Raw genomic sequence first — 21,609 nt, forward strand, 5'->3', positions numbered from 1 at the left:
AATGGAAGAACATTCCATGCTCATGAATAGGAAGAATCAATATCGTGAAAATGGCCATACTGTTCAAGATAATTTAGAGATTCAATGCCATCCCTTTTAAGTTACCAATGAGTTTCTTCACAGAATTGGTAAAAACTACTTTAAAGTTCATATGTAACCAAAAAAGAGTCCACATTGCCAAGACAATCCTAAGCCAAAAGAACAAGCTGGAGGCATCACACTACCTGACTTCAAACTATACTACAAGGCTACAGTAACCAAAACAGTGTGGTACTGGTAACAAAACAGAGATATAGACCAATGGAACACAACAGAGCCCTCAGAAATAATACCACACATCTACAGCCATCTGATCTGTGACAAACCTGAGAAAAACAAGAAATGGGGAAAGGATTCCCTATTTAAAAATGGTGCTGGGAAAATTGGCTAGCCATATGTAGAAAGCTGAAACTGGATCCCTTCCTTATTACACCTTATACATTAATTAATTCAAGATGGATTAGAGACTTAAATGTTACACCTAAAACCATAAAAACCCTATAAGAAAACCTGGACAATACCATTCAGGACATCAGCATGGGCAAGGACTTCATGTCTAAAACACCAAAAGCAATGACAACAAAAGCCAAAATTGACAAATGGGATCTAATTAAACTAAAGAGCTTCTGCACAGCAAAAGAAACCACCATTAGAGTGAACAGGCAACCTACAGAATGGGAGAAGATTTTTGCAATCTACTCATCTGACAAAGGGCCAATATCCAGAACCTACAAAGAACTCAAACAAATTTACAAGAAAAAAACAACCCCATCAAAAAGTGAGCAAAGGATATGAACAGACACTTCTCAAGAGAAGACATTTATGCAGACGACAGACACATGAAAAAACACTCATCATCACTAGCCATGTGAGAAATGCAAATCAAAACCACAATGAGATACCATCTCACACCAGTTAGAATGGCAATCATTAAAAAGTCAGGAAACAACAGGTGCTGGAGAGGATGTGGAGAAACAGGAACACTTTTACACTGTTGGTGGGACTGTAAACTAGTTCAACCATTGTGGAAGACAGTGTGGCAATTCCTCAAGGATCTAGAACTAGAAATACCATTTGACCCAGCCATCCCATTACTGGGGATATACCCAAAGGATTATAAGTCATGCTGCTATAAAGACACATGCACACGTATGTTTATTGCAGCACTATTCACAATAGCAAAGACTTGGAATCAACTCAGATGTCCTTGAGTGACAGACTGGATTAAGAAAATGTGGCACGTATACACCATGGAATACTATGCGGCCATAAAAAGGATGAGTTCATGTTCTTTGTAGGGACATGGATGCAGCTGGAAACCATCATTCTGAGAAAACTATCACATGGACAGAAAACCAAACACCACATGCTCTCACTCATAGGTGGGAATTGAACAATAAGATCACTTGGACACAGGAAGTGGAACATCATACACCGGGGCCTGTTGTGGGGTGGGGGGAGGGGGGAGGGATAGCATTAGGAGATATACCTAATGTAAATAACAAGTTAATAGGTGTAGCAAACCAACATGGCACATGTATACATGTGTAACAAAGCTGCACGTTGTGCACATGTACCCTAGAACATAAAGTATAATTAAAAAACAAAGAAATAAAAAAAAAGAGAAACAACTCACAACTTTGTTACATAAAACTTCAGTCTGATTGGTCTGATGTGGTTATAATAGCAAAAGAGAAAAAAATGAACAATTAATATACAATGAAATGTCTTTGCTATGAAATGCCAAAAAGAAAAACAAAACTGGATTGGAGTTATCAGGAGTATTATTTTGGTAAGATGGTCAGCAAGATATTTGACCACAAACCTAAATGCAGTGAGAGACCTGAATGAGCATGAAGATCTGTAGAAAGAGAATTCCAGTGACAAGGAGCGTAAAAAGCAGGAACCTTCTTGGCTTATTAACAGAGTAACAAGCTGTCCCATATGACTAGTGTCAGTACTCAAACAAGATAAAGACTGGATATTATTCTAACTGCAACATGAAGCTATGGAAGTTTTGATGTGGGGGAATGTCATGCTCATATTTACTTTACTTTTATTTTATTTTATTTACTTTTATTTACTTTATTTTATTTTATTTTATTTTATTTTATTTTTTGTGACTGAGTCTTGCACCGTCGCCCAGGTTGGAGTGCAGTGGTGCAATCCCAGCTCACTGCAGCCTCTGCCTCCCAGATTGAAGCAGTTTTCTTCATGCCTCAGCCTCCCATATAGCTGGGATTACAGGTGCCCACCACTGTGCCCAGCTAATCTTTGTATTTTTAGTAGAGACAGGGTTTCACCGTGTTGGCCATGCTTGTTTCGAACTCTTGACCTCAAGTGATCTGCCCCTTGGCCTCTCAAAGTGCTGGGATTACAGGCATGAGCCACCCTGCCCAGCATCTTATTTACATTTGAAAAGAGCCTTATTGGATGTGGTATAGGGAAGGTGTTTCAGAGCGTGGTGTAGAACAGCAAGGGATACAGTTTTGAGGCCGTTGCAGAATTCCAGGTGAAAGAAGTTAATGGTTGGACTCGATTTAGCAAAGGTGAAGGTGATGCGAAAGTCAAATTTGAAATATATTCTGAAGGTGCAGAACACAGGGTTTGCTGATAAAATGATTGCAGAGTGGGGAAAAAAAGAAGCCTCAAAAATGACTGTTAGGTGGTATGGCCTGAGCAACATTAGGAATAATGGCATAACTTTGAGTTGGGGAACATTAGAAGCAGGTTTGATATAAAAATCTAAAGTTAGCTTTTGAACACATTAAGTTTTGAGGTAATAGTAGCTTTCCAACTGAACTATTACAGTCCAGTTCAGAGGAAACATTTAGAATATAAATTTAGGCACCATTAGCTTACAAATTTAGTATTCATTGAGAAGAAATTGAGTCCTGGGGAACTCCAACATTAATAGATTAGAGCGAATAGAAAGATTCTACAAGTGAGACTAAGAAAAAAACTGGAATAGAAGGAAAACAAAGAAAATGAGAAGATGGACAAGTGAGTTACTCAAGAAGATATAGTAATCAATTGTTTCAAATGCTTTTTGGTTTACTGAGATAAAAATTGGCCATTGAGTTTGGCAATGGGGAATCTGTTGATGATCTCATTAAAAGGTTTCTCTGGAATGGTAATGAAAGTGTGATTTAAGTGAGTTCAAGAGGTAATAATCGGGGAGGCGGGAGGAGAGGAGGGAAGGAAGTAGAGACAGCAAATATGGACAGTGCCTTAAAGCAGTTTTGCAATGAATTTGAGTAAAAGTGAGGTGATGACTGAAGGGAGATGGGCAAGGAAATTGATGATGCAGGATATGTAGTGGATAACTGCATTTTCATTCAGGAACACCCTTAATTTAAATATTTTGAATTCTTTACTCTCAGGCTTGTCAGAACACCCAGTAAAGTCTCTTATTAAATCATATGTGAAATAGATAATCCTAACAGCCAGTGTATTAGTCTATTTTCACACTGCTATAAAGAAATACCAAGATGGGTGCTGACGAGTTGATGGGTGCAGCACACCAACATGGCACAAATATACATATGTAACAAACCTGCACGTTATGCACATGTACCCTAGAACTTAAAGTATAATAAAAAAATGAAAAAAAAATTTATAAAAGAAAGAGATTTAGTTGACTCACAATTCCACATGGCTGGGGAGGCTTCAGGAAACTTACAATCATGGTGGAAGGCGAAGGGGAAGCAAGCTTGGACCTTCTCACATGGTGGAAGGAAAGAGTGAGCGTCAGCGCAGGAAAAACTACCATTTATAATACCATCAGACCTCGTGAAAATTCACTCACTATCACAAGAACAACATGGGGGAAATCGCCCCCATAATCCAATCACTTCTCATGAGGTATCTTCCTAAACACCTGGGGATTACAATTCAAGATGAGATTTGGGTGGGGACACCAAGCCTAACCATATCAACCAGTATTCTGGAAACCTAGTGAAACAGGAATGCTGGGGTTATAGACAGAATAACGGCCCATCAAAGATGTCCACATCCTAATTTCTGGACTTTATGGATATGCTACCTTTGGCAAAAGGGACTTGGCAGATGTTATTAAGGCGAGGACTTTGTGATGGGAAGATTTTCTTGGATTGTCCAATGGGAACAGTATATTCACAGGATTTTTAAGAGTGGAAGGGGAGACAAGAAAGAGAGGAAGATGTGACCATAGAAGCCAGGCACCAAGAAATGCAGTGTTGTTGCTTCCGGAGATGGAGGAAGGGGGTCACCCAAAGAATACAAGTGGCCCCTGAACCTGGAAAAGGCAAGGAAAGAGATGCCCCTCTAGGAGTGCAGCTCTGCTGATGCCTGACTCTCTGATGTTAGCCCATGAGGCCCAAGTTGTATTTCCATCCTACAAAACTGTAAGATAATACAGTTCCATGGTTTAAGCCACCAACTTTGTGGTAATTTTTGCAGTATGTAAACTTTTACTTAAGCTTCTGTTTACAGGATGGTGTCTCCATCAAGTGCACCAGGTGTTCTCTAGTCCAAAGACCCTTCCTTGTGTGACCCTCTCCAGATAGTAAACCATCAATCACCGGCAGGGGGAGGGGATGGACAATCACTTACCTGTGTGCACCAGGGGAGAGGATCTAAAGGTTTGGGTACTTCTTAAACATACTTTCAATAAATCCTTCAGTTTTTTAAGCCTGATTTTCATCCTTATTTCCAGAGGTACTTGGTGCCATGAATTCCAGAATTTTTTCTTTGTTCTGTGTTGTAAATGGAGTTATTTTTGGTGTTTCCCTTTGAAGGTTTAGTATCAGCTTTTTCAGATGCACTAAGGAGTTACCAGGAGCCCATCTATTTTCCATTTCTTGTGCTTGTCCTCTCCCACGTTCTCTGTGCTTGTGGAGTAATGCCTTTCTCTCCCCATAATAATAATAATAATAATAATAATTTATTATTATTGTTTTGGTAACAAATTCCTTTACTGTTGCTTTTGTGGCATATTGGGAGTGAATGGAGACTAACACATACATTCACTGGATTTCATTAACCAGAAGTCTTCCCTCTTCTTTCCCAGTGAAATAATAAATGAACATCAGCACATAGTGTGCAGGCAGGAAGGGAAGCAATTTCCAGTTTTTATTTTTTTTTAAGTTTGTCCAGGAAAGGATATTTAAGCTATCCCATGGATTTTCCTTCTACTATTGACTTTTGCCACAGGAGAAATTAAAGTCCATCGTTATTAAAGTCCATAGAATTAAAGTCCCTGTATTAGAAGGCATTACGTACAACTTTTTTGTATGCCATTCTCTGCTAACCTCTTTCATACAATATCTAACTTTTCGTGAGTTAGCAGCTCAGAAAGCTTGTTTTATTTTTCAGTATGTGATTGACTACTTTGAAATGTTCCTGGAGTTTTCTTTTTTTTTTTTTTTTTTTTTTTTTTTTTGAGACGGAGTCTCACTCTGTCGCCCAGGCTGGAGTGCAGTGGTGTGTTCTTGGCTCACTGCAAGCTCCGCCTCCCAGGTTCATGCGACTCTCCTGCTTCAGCCTCCCAAGTAACTGGTACTACAGGCGCCCACCACCATGCCCGGCTAATTTTTTGTATTTTTAGTAGAGACAGGATTTCACCGTATTAGCCAGGCTGGTCTCGATCTCTTTCTATTTTTAATGTGTGTGTAAAAGAAACTCTTAAAAGTGTAGGATAATTCATTAGCATAGCATGATCTAGGGAGCATCAAAAGCTCTTTAGCATACTGTTACTAAAGTGCTTACTTCTTGACCTTGACATTGTATCTGAATTGCTAGATCAGCAAATGGCATGATTTATTTCATCATCATTGCCAGTTTCATCTTCATCTTTATCATTTTCACTAGAACGAAATACTTATAACACTAGGAATCATGTCTGTCTCTATTTCAGTTCTGTACCCCAGCACCCAGGTGAGGACTTAGTATGTAGCAAGCTATAAAAAATATTGAATAAATGAATCACTAACAAATAACAACTTTGTATCCCCACAGCTAGCAAAAGATATTTGCAATAGAAAGTCTTTATTAAATAATTTTGAAAAATAATTATAAAATTGATTTCTATTTGGGATGTGATATAAATAGAGAGAAATGCCTCCATCATAGGGGTACAGCTGGATTAATTTTAACAATGTGAACACAACTGTGTAACCAGCCCAGAGGCCAAGAAGCAAAATATTATCAAGATTACCTAAGTCCCTATCAGTCATTAAGCATTTCCTCAAAGGTAGCCACTATTCTGACTTCTGACACCCTAGATTAGTATTACCTGTTTATTAACTTCATGGGAATGGAATCATGTGTACTCTTTTCTGTCTAGCTTCTTTTGTTCAAGATTGTATTTTTGACTGTCACTCATATTCTTTCATTCATTCTCATCATTTTATGGCATTTAACTTGATTAGTTTACTATAATATATTTTTAGGTTATAGTCTTGCTGAACATTTGGACTGTTTCTAGTTTGGTTCATTATGAATAGTGCTGCTGTGAACATTTTCAGTTGGCTTTGGTTCTTGGTTTGGTACACATTTATATGCATTTCTATGGAAGTAGAAGTGGATTGCTGGGTTACATAGTATGTATAGGTTTAGCTTTAGTAGATATTGCCAACCAGTTTTCAAAACAGATTATGCTCCCACCAGCAGAATAAGAAGAATTAATTACAGTTGCTCTGCATTCTTCCCAGCTTTTGATATTTTCCATGGTTTTACAATTTAATCCATTTTAGCAAGCATATAGTGGTATAACATTTTGGTTTAATTTGATTGAATCTTCATCATCTTTAACAATAGTGTGATTATCTCATTATTGCCATACTTATCTCAAAACCTGACACAGAGTAGGCCAAGCACCCATGATGCATACATCTGTGCTGTGTGATTAATTTCTTTGTGAAAATACTTGCTCACTGCCCTTCATTTTTTGATTTGAAAAATTCTTTACTGAAATGCAGAAGTTACCTGAAAAAATACCTCTTCTGTTATTTTTCATATTACTTTGCCATGACTTTAAAAATGGGTGAGACAAAGTTTAGGAAATTTTACATGGTATCAGATAGAAGTTTGGGAAAGGTTTAAGAATGCCACAGGAAGTAGGAAGGTTCTAGCTATTACAAAGTGATGGATTTATTCAGAGAAGGAGAGCCTTCAAGATTCATTGCAATAAAAAGAATATTCACTCAGTGCTGGACCTAGTAAATGTATTGTAGGTCTCTTGAAATATAAAGTTCTTCAAGGTCAACCACTGCCTTCAGTCCAAGGTCAACCATTGCCTCTAGTCTTTCCGTTGTTCTCCCTTGCCCTGATGAATAATGGGTTCTGTACTGAGTTAATGCTCACACAGCCTGACTGACTAAAGGAGGAAAGTTTTGTTCTCTTTGGTTTCTGTGCTGGTCTTATGTTATATTTAACTATCGTAAGTTACTGTGATACGTCATAACTGTTTTAAATGTACTCTCCACTGTTTTAAATAATCAAGCTATCCTGTGACCTGGCTTTACAGGTGTGTAAATACTGCAGATAGCGAAGGTGGAGCAGTGGATAGCAACCTGTGCAACCAGGATGAAATTCCCCCGGAAACCCAGTCCTGTTCTCTTATGTGTCCCAATGAGTGTGTCATGTCTGAATGGGGACTTTGGAGCAAATGCCCACAGGTAATTTCTCTTTCTTTGTCAGTGCTCTGATAATCTATTGTTGCCTTCACTGTTGTTCTCTGTGCATTCACAGTGCTGGTCTCCAAAGCATTCTTCTAGTAACATGGGAAAATAATTTTTTTCTTTTTGGGAAATCCAAAGAAAGAAAAAAAGAAAAAGAAAGTCTGCAAGCAAGACTGAGCAATTTAAAATGCCTGTGCTTCTTCCAGGGTCTTTATCACAGGAACATGAACAAGGAAAATGAGCCTATAATGATCACACTAGGATTCAACTGTGCACCCTTTGTGAAAGGGGTCTTCTTTAGTAACAAAATGATTCTCATTATAATATCTTGGTCCTGCTCCATTTTTATCCCAGCAGAATCAATTATATCTTAAGAGCTCAACTCCACTGTGCAATTTAGCTTCTGTTAGTGATTATCTGTTTTTGCCTTTTGCTGTTTTCCTGAAGATGAGGCATTCTTTTGCGATGTTCCTACTTCTTCCAAAGCTAACAAAAATACCTTAAAAAAAAAAAAAAAAAAAAAAAAACAAAACTAAAGCATTTACCTTTATTTTTTTCTTTTAGAGTTTTAAAAAATTGGAAGCACAACAGGAGTATGAAAAAATAAATATTATTCAAGAAGCATATTTCAACTTACTATTCCCAGAAGATAAATTCTGATATTTTATACTCATATTTCAAAGTAAACACTGAAAAAAATGAAAGTGGGGATTAGGAACAAATTATATGAGTTCAAACATTAGAAAGGAAAATTAGGATACTTTGAACTCAATTGTCATACTGACAATTTGTGGAAAGATTATGGAAATCTCTGTATAGAAATGGAAAACATCTCTAAAAGCAGTTAATATCGTATGTTTAGAGCTTCAAATTATTGATTACTTATTAAATATTGAGCCCTTATCTTTGATATTTGTATGATTCTGTTCCTGAAAGAGATTTCACTCTGTTGTCATTTTTATTTGTCGAGTTGTTTTTAGAGCAATACAATATTGACATGAAGAAAAACTAATAAGAATAACTTGTAGAAATGGGATACTTGTACTACTAAGTCATGTATTTTGTGTGTAACCTTAATATAATGAAAGTTAAAATTTATTGACCACTTATTTTGTGCAAGGCACATGTAGGAACTATTCCCTTTAGTACTTGCACTAATCCTATTCGGTTGGTAGTATTACTAGTTCATTGTACAGCTTAGAAACTGATGTGTAGAAAGGTTAAGTGGTTCACACAAAGTTTTGTACTTAATAAGTGATGAGCTCAGAATGAACATTATTCTGTTGATGAAGCCAGAGATTTTGCTCTTACATTCTTGGCTCAGTTATCTTGGAAAAATTAAGGTAGATTTAGACTCAATACTTTTATTTGTTTAAAATGCAATATTTATTTTAAGAAGAAGGGAAGCTGTTTTAGCTGTCTGTATGATTATGCCATGATTGAGTACTATGGTTATATTTTAGAAAGTGTGCTAGTACCACTCTTTATTAATCAACCTATAGACGAATTAGCAGCCTGAAGAAGTTTAATTAAATGTAAGGTCATGATCTTCCTCACTTTTGTTTTCCTAATTTACTCACAGAAGACTCCATTAAGCTCTAATCACTTTGCAATGAAAACATTGCCCTCTTAAGGTATCTGGCCACTGGGCTAAAATTTTTATTATAAGAACGTTTTATACAAAGTTGTGAAGGTTTAGCATTCTGTGTTTATTTCTTTTGGGTTTTTGTTTTTTCAAAGCTTCTTTTTCAAAACATAATTTTTTAATTTTTGGAGTGTTTAGAAATTGGAGGTAGAGAAAATATTTTAACCTCCTTTCATGTGTCAAAAAGACAACATAGTTATCCACTTGTCAGCCTGAAATGAAAAGGTTGTTCCTTTACCTGCTTATGTACCTTCTAAATTACATAATGATAGATGCTATGACAATGACAATATAGACTTTTATTGAGCATATCTTATATAACCAACAGTATACTGAAGGCTACGTGTAACTCTAAGTTTTATAGCAACATTGCACTATGATGATGTAACACTTGTCCATGGCCATTCAGGTCTGTCTAACCACAATGGCCTTGTTCTTTCTCAGATGCTATGCTATACTGTCCCATGTAAATGTAAACTTCAAAGTGAAAAAATGTAATTAGGGCTCATATCTGATTATTTTCCCTAGATCTAGATATATTGCATAACTTTAGTTAAGTTGCAAGATCTTAGCATACTGTCCCAACATCATAGGACAATCCCAATCAGTACTGACAATGATAATGAGAATGATTATAGCAAAGGCAGCAAACTAAATCATTGTGCCCATAATTTAATTAGCACTTCAATGTGCATTTCATCAGAAAAAGGAAACAATTACTTTATAAGTGTTCTATAGACCATGAGGTGATTTAAAGATCTTTAATATTTGCCATTATTTTACCAAATTCTCCTTTGATAGTCTACCATGTGACATATGATATTGGGACAAATTCACTGTTTGTTGGGTATTTCCCCTTGCAAAGGTACTTCTTTAGAGACAAACACATAAAGAAGCTGAACATGTTTTTAAGTATGGTTGCAGCAAGTTACTTAAACTTCTGAGTTACAGGTTTCTTACTGGGAAGTGAGGATAATAATAGCTATTTTTTTTCAGATTGCTTAAAAAATTAGATATACTATGTGTAAAATAAATGTCATAAGGTATTACCTAACACAGAAGTGTGATGAAGAAGAACCACCACAAAGCCCCTTCCCACTTACTTTGTTCGCCTTGTGGTTGGGAAATCCCAGACAGGGAGCAGTACATTTTTTAAGCTATACAGGAAAGATCCCTTCCCCTGCACAAAATAAGTTATTACTCAATCTTTTAGAAATAAAATGTCACCTCCATTACTGAAACATGACTTATATCTAATTTAATAGTAGTCCTTAAAAATAATGCATCACAAAGATAACTTTGAATGAATGGGTTACTGACCTGACAGTAACTGCAAACTGCAAACCATACAGAAGAACAAATAAGACAAAGGCATTAAAAATTGTATTGGGACCTTTTTTTAAAAACTGTATTGGGAAAACCATAAACGAATCAAGCAAAAACAAATACAATTCAAGGAGGAATTTGAAGAAAATGAAAAACTATTTGTTTCCCTTGTTTTATGTTCGTGTTTTTTCTTATTCCCATAATACACACATATATAAATATATATTTACTTTAACATGCTTACTTTTCTAGAATGCTTTACTGTGAAAGTAAGATTGTGTAATTGTGCTTACAATAACCTTCCTAATAGTGTTTCTGCTTTAAAGGTATGTGTGTGTGTATACATGTTCATACATGTATATAAGTACATGCACACACATACAAATATATAGACATTTTGTAGTTTATTACTTACCACCAGGTGTTCTCTTTTACTTAAGTTTTTCCAGTTTTTGTCCTGATCCTACATACTTCAGCATTATGCTGAGGATTATTCATAGAATCATGTATTCTTCAAGAGAAGTTCATAAATTTCTGGATGCAAATGTCTTGGAACATTTGAAATTGATGAGCCACTTATGTATCTGAAACAATATTGGGTTGCCTTCATTTATGCTACCAATCCTTACAGAAATTTAACATTGAATAACACAGATTTTCTATTTATATCTCTCCTTGGAATCTTGGCAAAGGAATTTCCTAAACACTGATATTGATAGGACAAGGGTACTGGAAGTGAATTTCGAAACTGTTGTATATTTTGCAGAAGCAAGACTTTGCACACTCACTCCAGAAAGGTGACTTAGATTTAGCAAACCTATTTAAACTTTGATTCACCTCTAGCTGAATGTATCAGGGGTTGGCCAGAACTGTAGCCAAGCATCCCTTCAGATAATGGGAATTAGAGGCTTATTAAACAGTGGTCCCAAGGAAACTTCATGATCAAAAAGTGACCCAAATCTTTGAATTATCACCAGAACAATCTATGAAAAAGGATCACAAGGGAAGACTTTGCAAAGAAACTACATAGGGCTTAAGTGCAATGGAATCTGGATTCTATCACAGTCTGAATATTGTGTTTTTAAAGTTCACCTTATTTCTGTGCTTTATTCTTTTCTCTAACTCTTTATGTGTGCAGGAGATACTAGTGAAAGCCAGTGCAGAAACTGCCATTATTTGTTCAGGCAAATGCCCTGCTTTAAAAGAGAAAGAGAAATGCATGTGGTTTTCTGATAAGTGATCTATAATTAAGCATTTGAGGTTAAGAAAAACACCCCCTCCCTTTTTTAATGGTGCTCCAGTGTTATTTTGGGGAAATGCTGTGAGCAATGACATTTTATTCCTGATGACTCAGTATTTTCAGCACCTTAGCATCACCTGTGTAAATTATGTTTCAGGGAAGCAATTCATCCCAATGTTTAGTACTAGAGCTCAGCTCTAAGCACTTCCTCAACCTCATCTAACAGTTTTTATCATGCAGGTGGCAACCTGTATTTGTCTCTGGAGGAGGTGCCTAATGGTCATGACCCTCATGCTACCTAGTTCTTTTGTTTGACTCACAGCTGAAGGCCAGAGGATGAGAATGATGATAATTTTCTATAATCTGGACTGTAAATTCTGGTTGCGTGTGCTAAATTGATACTGGCTCTTGTCAGATGACAGTAATTCATTACTCAGGGGCTTGCAGAGTATTTTACCCCTGTGTGCAGTGAAATGTAATATCACTTAGAGCCACTTTTATTTCCAGAACCATATGAGGCACTGTAAGAAGGGTGCCTCATTTCATGCACTGGAGCAGTGAATGACAATCTAATAGAAGCAGACTTTAGGTTCCTCAAGGTTTTGATATTTAATATGCTTGTTATCATTCTTTCTTATACAGCCCGATTTCTTTGATTCTCAATATCATCAATTTGGAGTACAAAATAAGGCTTCCATTGCTGTCAGTTTCCCTCTGTCTCTCCCTTTGTCCTGACACCTTCCATTCTCCCTCTCTATTTCCATTTCTATCTCTATTTCATGAAATTCTCAGTTATAAAAAATAGTATGATGGGCCCTATACATTGATCATCCTGCTTCAACCATTATCTACATATGACAAACCTTATTTCATTTATCTCTTCTTTCCCCACTTCTCTTTCACTTTCTTGCTAGCAGACTAAGGCATATCCCACATTTTATATTATTTCAGCCATAAATACTTCTGTATACCTTCCTAAGAGAGAATGATTAATGAAAACAACTACACCTAACAACACTTTTCTATACCTTGTAAAAGTATAATTCTATACTTTGTAAAAGTATAATCTTCAAAAAATTAAAAACGTGACTCATACAAAGTGTCAAAAGTTAATTAACTGATTAGTCATTAAACTAGCATGATTGTAAGGAGATTCAAAGAGAACTGGAGAGAAAAGAGAATTTTCGCGTCTAACAGTGATGGAATATCATTGGATTTCTTTGGGTTGGATTTATGCTCCATAGTAAACAGTGTTATAAAGGGCAAAATGTATAAACCAACAGTTTTGATACATTGGATGAGTAGCATGGGACTATGGTGACTGAGGGAAGAAAACCAAATGAAGTGAGCCTTCCAATCACCATGGCTTTCTGGCTAGAGGCAATTTCTGAATGGTGATGAAAGGAATGAGATTCCAAGGAGACCATGGTGAGGACCCAGCAACCAGAGTCGGAGAGGTACAGGAAGTTGACATTTGAGACACAAAGTACTGAAAAGAAAGGAGCTAGGCAAACAAAATAATTTAGATATCTATGTGGGGCCTCCTGCTGTTCTTAGCTAACTACTAATTTGGACATTCATGGAGTGAAACTCCCCAAGTTCAGACAAAGAATGACTTCTGAGAATCTGCAAGGTATACATATTCTAAAGCTCACACAGGTCTAGGAGACAATTCAATTTCATGTAGTGTAAACAGAGATACCTGTTTAAGCTCTGAGACCATTTATTAATGACCTAACAAGGGTTTTGCCTTAGCAGGAGGGTTAAATTAACCTTAAAGACTACTCCAGAATTTCCCTAATGAAATTTAAATACAAACCACAGAAAGACCAAGCTGATCCACAGGTAACATTACTGCCTGCCAAAACATACTTCAGCACATTTGAAAGGAAGACAATCCCGTCCCCCACAAGCATTCAGCAGTGTTACATTCACAACATCTAGGAGTGGTTATTGGCTAGATGTGGGGCATGATAGGGACCTAGGTGGTTTTGGTAATATTTGTTTCTTTTTTACAAGGTAACATTATATTTCATGAGCTCTGTTCTGGCTATACAGGTGTTTTCACTTGAAGACATAGCTACAAAGCACAGAAAGAAAAAGAAGAATGGAAAAGAAATGAATAGAGACTAAGTGATCTGTAGAACAATTGCAAGTCATTTAACACATGCATAATTAGAGCCCTGGAAGAAAAGTAGGGAGTGGACAGAAAAATATTTGAAGAAGTAATAGCTCAAATTATTTCAAATTTTGGAGTGGTTGCAGTTTTCAGAGAATGTTATCTGGATCATATGATCCTGGCTGACAATATTCTGAGGATAAAATAGAAAAAATATTCTAGAAGGTCTCAGTACCAGTACATTAGCAGTGTTTCCCTAAATCACTTTATTTTCAAAATGGTAGCACCATGGTCAATTGTGCCCAGTGTAGAGATTTTCTGCTTTACTTTTCCCAAATAATGAAGTTCCATCCAATCAGTTAAAGTCCCAAGTAGAAAAAAAAAAAAAGGCTGACATTCCCATGAGTAAGAGGAAACTCCTGCCTGATTGCCTTGCACTGAGACATTAGTTTTTTCCTGCCATTGTACTGAAACCAAAACATTGGCTCTTCTTGGGTATAAAGCCAGCAGGCCCTTCATACTGGAACCACACCGTTGGCTCTCTTGGGTCTCCAGCTTGCAGACTGCAGATCTTGGGACTTGTCAAGCTCAATAATCATGTGAGCCAATTCCTAAATAAATTAATATGCACGTGAGTACACACACACACACACACACACACACACACATACACACGCACACACACACTATTGATTCTGTATCTTTGGAGAACCCTAATATAGAAGGGTTAATTATTGACAGATGCACTTTCGATTAGTTCTCTAGTTTTGAACACTACTTTTAACTCCTTTTTCAGATTTACTTGATGGTCAAATTCCTAGTCTTTTGAGGCTATAGAGTCCAAATCAAGTTCCAATTTATCCATTGCTGATTTGGAATTGAGTACTTTCAAGTCAGCTCTCAGTTATCAGATAAGTTTTCTAACTTCTTAAATTCTATTACTATTAGGTCCTTATATTACTATTGTTGTTTGTACACCTTTATAAACAAATGTCTTCACTCTCATTTTGATCCTTTTAATATCATTTTAGTGGTATTCCTGGAAAGAGTTTTGTATAGTCTTCCATCTTTAACCAAAATTTCCTATCAATTAAATTTTAACACAATTTGTCATATCTTCTATCATATAAAAGTGTTTAGTTTTTATGATACTCTTTCTTGCTTTAAAAAAATCCCAGATATGTTTCTAATATTTTAATTGCTTAAAAATGCATAAACATGTTTTACTTAGTTTTGTGTATGTTGACACAAGTTCTATTACATTTCAAATGAATATTCCTGTACCAACTAGTTTCTGGATTCCATTTTCTAGACATTTTTAAAAAGTTTTCATGAGAGTTTTATTTATATTTTTGCTGTACCCAGTTACATTTAATATCATGTGAATTGACATTTTTTAATCACTATTATTAGTGGAGTGTTTTCTTCCATGTGTGTATCTAATTGGTTAGTGCTAATGTATAAACAAATAGGTGCTATATTGGTATTTCAGGAATATCTTGCATCCAGCTGTGTTATCTTAATTTTATTATTAATTCTACTAGTAGTTTTTAAAAAATTAGTTCATAGTCTTAGGTTTTCCTAACATACACCCATATAATATACAAATAATGACTTACCTATCCTTTCTTGATATTCACATTATCTTTCCTAGACATACATACTTTATTAGGAAGAACTTTCTAAATAGTGCTAAAAATCAGAAATCATTTTTATCGTTTCCTAGTATATTAGACTGTTCTCATGTTGCTGTAAAGAAATACCTGAGGTTGGGTAATTTATAAAAATAAAAAAAAAAAGAAGTTTAATTGTCTCACAGTCCTGCAGGCTGTACAGGAAGCATGGTTTCTGGAGAGGCCTCAGAAAACTTTTACTTGGGTGAAGTGAGATCAAGCACATCACATGGCAAGAGCAGGAGCAAGAGAGAAGGGGAATATTGGGGAAGGTGCCACACACTTTTAAATGTCCAGATCTTGTATGAAGTCAGAGCAAGAGGTCATTTATCACCAAGAGGATGGCCTAAGCCATTCATGAGGAATCCACTGCCATCATCCAAATATCTTCCACTAGGCCCCACCTTCAACATTGGGGATTACAATTCAACATGAGATGTGGGCGGGGACAAATATCCAAACTATATCACCTGGCTTTAATCTGGTGATATAATATGTTTGAGCTATTGTTAAATAGTCATTGTGTATTATGTTTAATTTTTTTCTGTGAATTTCTTTTTAAATATATATATACACAATATATCAACATATGTATGTGTTCAAAAATGATTAGTCAGTTTTATTAAATGCTTTTCATTTTTGCTGATATGATTTTTAGAATTTGTCTTTTATAAATATGATAAAGCAGAACGTCTAGTTTTGATATACTCATGAATTCTTAAATTAAACTTTAAATTAGAGGCCGGGCTCATGGCTCACGCCTGTAATCCCAGCACTTTGTAAGGCCGAGGCGGGCAGATCACCCGAGGTCAGGAGCTTGAGACCAGCCTGCCCAACATGGAAAAACCCCATCTCTACTAAAAATACAACATTTAGCCGTGCATGGTGGTGCATGCCTGTAATCCTAGCTTCTTGGGAGGCTTAGGCAGGAGAATCACTTGAACACAGGATGCAGCGGCTGCAGTGAACTGAGATCGCATCACTGCACTCCACACTCCAGCCTGGGCGACAGAGAGAGACTCTGTCTCAAAAAATAATAATTATAAAAATAAAAAAATTATAATAAATAAAATTTGCTGGGCGTGGTGGCTCATACCTGTAACTCCAGCATTTTGGGAGGCCAAGGTGGGTGGATCACTTGAGGTCAGGTATTGAGACCAGCCTGACCAACACAGTAAAAACTCCATCTCTTCTAAAAATACAAAAATTAGCTGGATATGTTGGTGGGTGCCTATAATCCCAGCTACTCGGGAGGCTGAAGCATGAGGATTGCTTGAGCCTGGGAGGCAGAGGTTGCAGGAGGTTGCAGTGAGCCAAGATGGCGCCACTGCACTCCAGCCTGGGTGACAGAGGGAGACTCCCTCTCAAAAAAATAAAAAATAAAAATAAATAAATTAATTAAATTCTCTTTAGTTTATCTTTTTTTTTTTTTTTTTTTTAACTGATTCAGGATGTTCTGGTTCAAGATGTTTCTCTCTCTCATCTCTGTCTGTCTTATTCTTCCCATCTTAGCATATTTGGCATTACTGCTATGCTAATTTTAAAATAATCTGTCAAGTTTCAGCATTTTATATTCTTTGAACTAGTTTTGTTAAGTGTAGGAAATAGTTATTTGACATTTTAAAATACATCTGGATCTGGAATATTTTTCAGTTTTTTTTTTTAATACAATTTCTCCATTTTCTCTTGTTATAGTCTTTTGAATGCTTCTGCTTCAATTTTAGCATTTATATTTCACACAGTTATGGCATATTTCTGTTAAATTTAAAAACCTCTATTGAAATCCAGCACACATAGTTCTTTTAAAAACTAATCTAGTCTTATATATCTGTGATCACCAACTTTTTACTACTTTTTAATCACATACTAATGTGTATGTGTGTCTCTGGCATTTTACATTTTGACACTTCTATCTATATCCATATATTTGTATGTTGACTCATGTTGTCTTTTTTTTTTTTTTTTTTTCTAAGATGGAATTTCACTCTTGTCACCCAGGCTGGAGTGCAATGGCGTGATTTCAGCTCACTGAAACCTCTGCCTCCTGGGTTCAAGTGATTCTCCTGCCTCAGCCTCCCAACTAGCTGGGATTACAGGTGCATGCCACCATGCCCAGCTAATTTTTATATTTTTAGTAGAGATGGGGTTTTGCCATGTTGACCAGGCTGGGCTCAAGCTCCTGACCTCAGGTGATTTGCCCACCTGGGCCTCCACAAATGCTGGGATTACAGGAGTGAGCCACCGCACCCAGCCCCATGTTGCCCTTTTAAAATCACATAACTTAAGTGTAAGGTTTTGATGTTTGGGCACACAGTTTCCTGTCATTTGGTTTTCTTTTCCCTTTTTTGGCTATTTACCTTTCTTATTCTTAAACTTTGACATTTTTGTCATTTGTAAAATAAAAAAATACTTAGATATTTTTTAAGTTTTTATTTAATCAAATTCTATTTAGAAAAAAATTTTACCTCATTCTATGAATGTAATGTATTTTCTCTTTTTTAATCATGAAACATTTAAGCATGCAGAAACTACCCAGAATCATATAAATAAAACTTTAGTGTCCAACCTCCAGTTTTATAAAATCTTAAGCAATTTATCCCTACATTTTAAAAATTCAACCCTTTCCTTATATCCAATTGTGAAATTTTGTGATTTTCTTCAAGTAGGTATTTTACATTAAGTTTATATTTAGGCATTGCTATTTTAAATTACACTGTTTAAAATATTATTGCCAGCATAGAGGCAGTATAGTGTTGGGTTTTCTTTTTGGTTTTTGGTTTTCACATTTTTACTCACTTCACTAGACTTTTATATTTGCTCTCGCGTATTTGGGGTCTGGTTTCTTAGTATTTTAAGGCATACAAGTGTATTATCTCAAATAATAGATATGCCTTTTTTTCTGATGTGTACATGCAAGCGTGTAGAATTCTTTTTCCTATCAAAACTTACTGAGTTGGGAAGAGCTAACAACCACCATGGCAATTATATACTCCTGGTTATTGGACATCCTTGCATTCCTGATTAATACAGCAATGCCAAGTGCTTCACAATTATTATGACTGTTAGATTGAGATCATTTATGATTTTCGCCTTAAGGAACAAAAGACTAAGACCGAGACCATAACTAAGATGAAGACCATATAAGCTGCCACTTGTGTTTAAAATTTATAGAAAATTTGAGTGAAATTATTAACTTTTAAGTTCATTTTTTTTTTCTTTCATGGCCCTCCTGATTTTTCTCTTTTGCTATCAGTACATGTGCTTCACTTTTCATAACTAAGCCATGCTTTCTCCCTTCCTTTTACTCCAGAACAGAACTCACAATTTTCTTTTGTACAAGTCCTGGGAAGAGCTAGATCACTGGCCGTACTATTTACCATGGCTAATACTTGTCCAAGCATTTTAATACAAGCATTTAGTACAAGACACAGCAATGTGGGACACACTTAGGCCTGATTACCTCACAAAGAACCAGACTGATGGTCTGATTGATGGTCATTTTCTGAGCTAGAACCATGGGCAGGGTGACATCATCTGGAATGGAAATTTGTGCAGGACAGGCATCATGGCTGACTTGGCTAGTATAGCTGACTATAATAATAATATGTTTATTTCTAAACATACAAGATTGTATCAGGTTTGGATTTTAGGCTTTCTTGATTGAATACCCTGCATGTATTGCAATGAGTGTTTGTGTATGTGTGTGTTTGTGTATAAATGGACGAATTAATATGATATTTTGAAAGTCTTTTATATTAGATACCTTTGCTTTTCTAAGAAAAACAACTCAATCACTCCTACTGTATAATATTTTTTAAAGTAGCATAGGCTTTTTAGTGCTTCTGCATCATATTTCTATAACTGACATTGATTTATAATTTCCTTTATATATGTTAATTTTGTAAATTTGGGATTAGGGTATCTAATTGCTGTGAAATACATTTTGCACTTTTTCCTCTGCTTCGAAATAGTTGGTTTTTTTTTTTTTTTTTTGAGCTAAGGAGGTACATGATACCTGATGACATAAAGGAGTTTATCTGTGAAACTCTCTGGATACAGAACATTTCGGTTGGTGACCTTTGATCAAACTATTCCTTAGTTTCCTCCAGACTGATTAGTCTATTCACATTTTCAATAATTTCTTGAGTTAATTGTCAGAACTTTTATTTATTCTGATACACTTTAAAAATTCCCTTGTGGAAGAGTCTTTCTACTTTTATTTCACTTTGTTTATTATTTTTTCTCTTCATTTCTCTTGATTAGATTTGTTAAACGTTTACCCCTTTAGTAATCTATTTTCAAAATTTTATTTGATGATTGTATCTGGTCTTTTTATTTTCTAATTTATCACTTTTAGTCGTTGCACTTATTTAACCTATCTGGGGAGGCATTTAAGGCATACATTTTTTCCAACTAGAATAAAATGCTTATTAATATATTTACTATCTTTAGTAGTAATAAAACATTTAAAGATATTAATTTCCCTTTAGTAGAATTTGGGCAGAGTGGAATGGTAAGGTTTTGACTCTAACCTTAAATTTGACATGTAGTATTCTCATTTTCATTATGTCTAAAAAGCCCATAATGATATAAATGTCCTTGCTTCCTGAATATTTTATAAAGTTCAGTATATTTCAGTTTTTAAATTTCAAAGGTTTTTCATATTATTTAAGCTTTTTTACTTATTAATGTATGTTTGCTTTAAAAAGATATTTAAGTTTTAACAAAATCAGTGATTGCCTTTCTTAGAATACACATATATATTGAAAAGATTGGTTTCATTTATTATATTTTTCAATATTCTTGTGTCCTATTTGTCATAAACCTATCAAAAAGTTATAGAATGATAGCAGTCTATTAGAGGATGCCATAACAATTATATTTCTGTCAAATTCTTTTTGCTTTTATTATAGTGTTTTATTCTTATAGTTTGATACCATGTTATTTAGCTCAATAAGGATCACAAATGTTTGTTTATATAATGTTTGGCTGATCTTTGTTTCATAAGAACATTTTGCCTGGGATTTTATTCTGTCTAACAATTATGCTGTTTTCCTTTCTTTTTCTTTTTGTTTTCAAAATATCTTTATGAACCCTTTTTTTTAATTTTTCTATGCTTATTTCTTTTAAAGAAGACTTCCATTACAAGATAGATGAATATTTTTGGCTTTTCATAGGAGTATTTACAATCTATTTTGTATAATGGGCATCTGTTGTATTATGCTACAAAAAGAAAGGATCTTTGATATTTCTTTTATTTCCAGTAGTTTCATGGACTATGCCTTGTATTTGTCTGTGCACTTGAGTAATTTAATGTTACTACTGGTTATCTTTTTTTAATTAAAATCTTAAATGTGTATTTCTCTGCATTACAAATGTATAAGCAAAAAATTCAATAGTGAACCTTGCATATCAAAAAATACATAGCTTGTTTTATTTCTCCCTCAAATTTTTTGTATTTTGTCAATAATAACCTAAAATTATAGATCTAGATGATTATTTTCTTCAGCTTCTGTATTTTACATAATCATATATTATTTGTAAATATCCACATAGAAAAGCTAATCTTTTTCTATTAGAACATTTTTGCTTTTATGAATGTGGTACCCTTTAATTTCTGTATTTTAACTATGGAATATACCACTCCAAGCAAGTTGGAAAGATACCTTGAATTTCTGTATGCTTCATTATGACAAAACTTCAAGTGCTTTAGTGCATTCTGAGACCATAACTTTTATTCCTAAATCACTTCTCATTACTGGATGAATCTTCACCCAAGCTGCATTTTTCTGTTATCCCCTATATGGTTTAAGGTTTTACATGTTTATTTTCTATCTCAACTCTAGGAAAATTTTAATTGTCTTTTCATGTATATACTTTATATGTTAAAATGCATAGATCTCAAG

General features: G+C 35.1%; 1 protein-coding gene across 1 annotated transcript in view; it reads left to right on the forward strand.

Annotated features, from left to right (window-relative positions):
• LOC104673357 (thrombospondin type-1 domain-containing protein 7B-like) overlaps window positions 1–21,609 on the forward strand; it is a 327,106-nt gene that overhangs the window by 204,816 nt on the left and 100,681 nt on the right. Inside the window, exon 7 of the mRNA XM_030916127.1 lies at window positions 7,547–7,697. Within this exon, the coding sequence (XP_030771987.1) occupies window positions 7,547–7,697 (151 nt within the window). The remainder of the gene's footprint in view (window positions 1–7,546; window positions 7,698–21,609) is intronic.

This window comes from Rhinopithecus roxellana, chromosome 14 (assembly GCF_007565055.1).
Source record: "Rhinopithecus roxellana isolate Shanxi Qingling chromosome 14, ASM756505v1, whole genome shotgun sequence".
Taxonomy (NCBI): Eukaryota; Metazoa; Chordata; class Mammalia; order Primates; family Cercopithecidae; genus Rhinopithecus; species Rhinopithecus roxellana.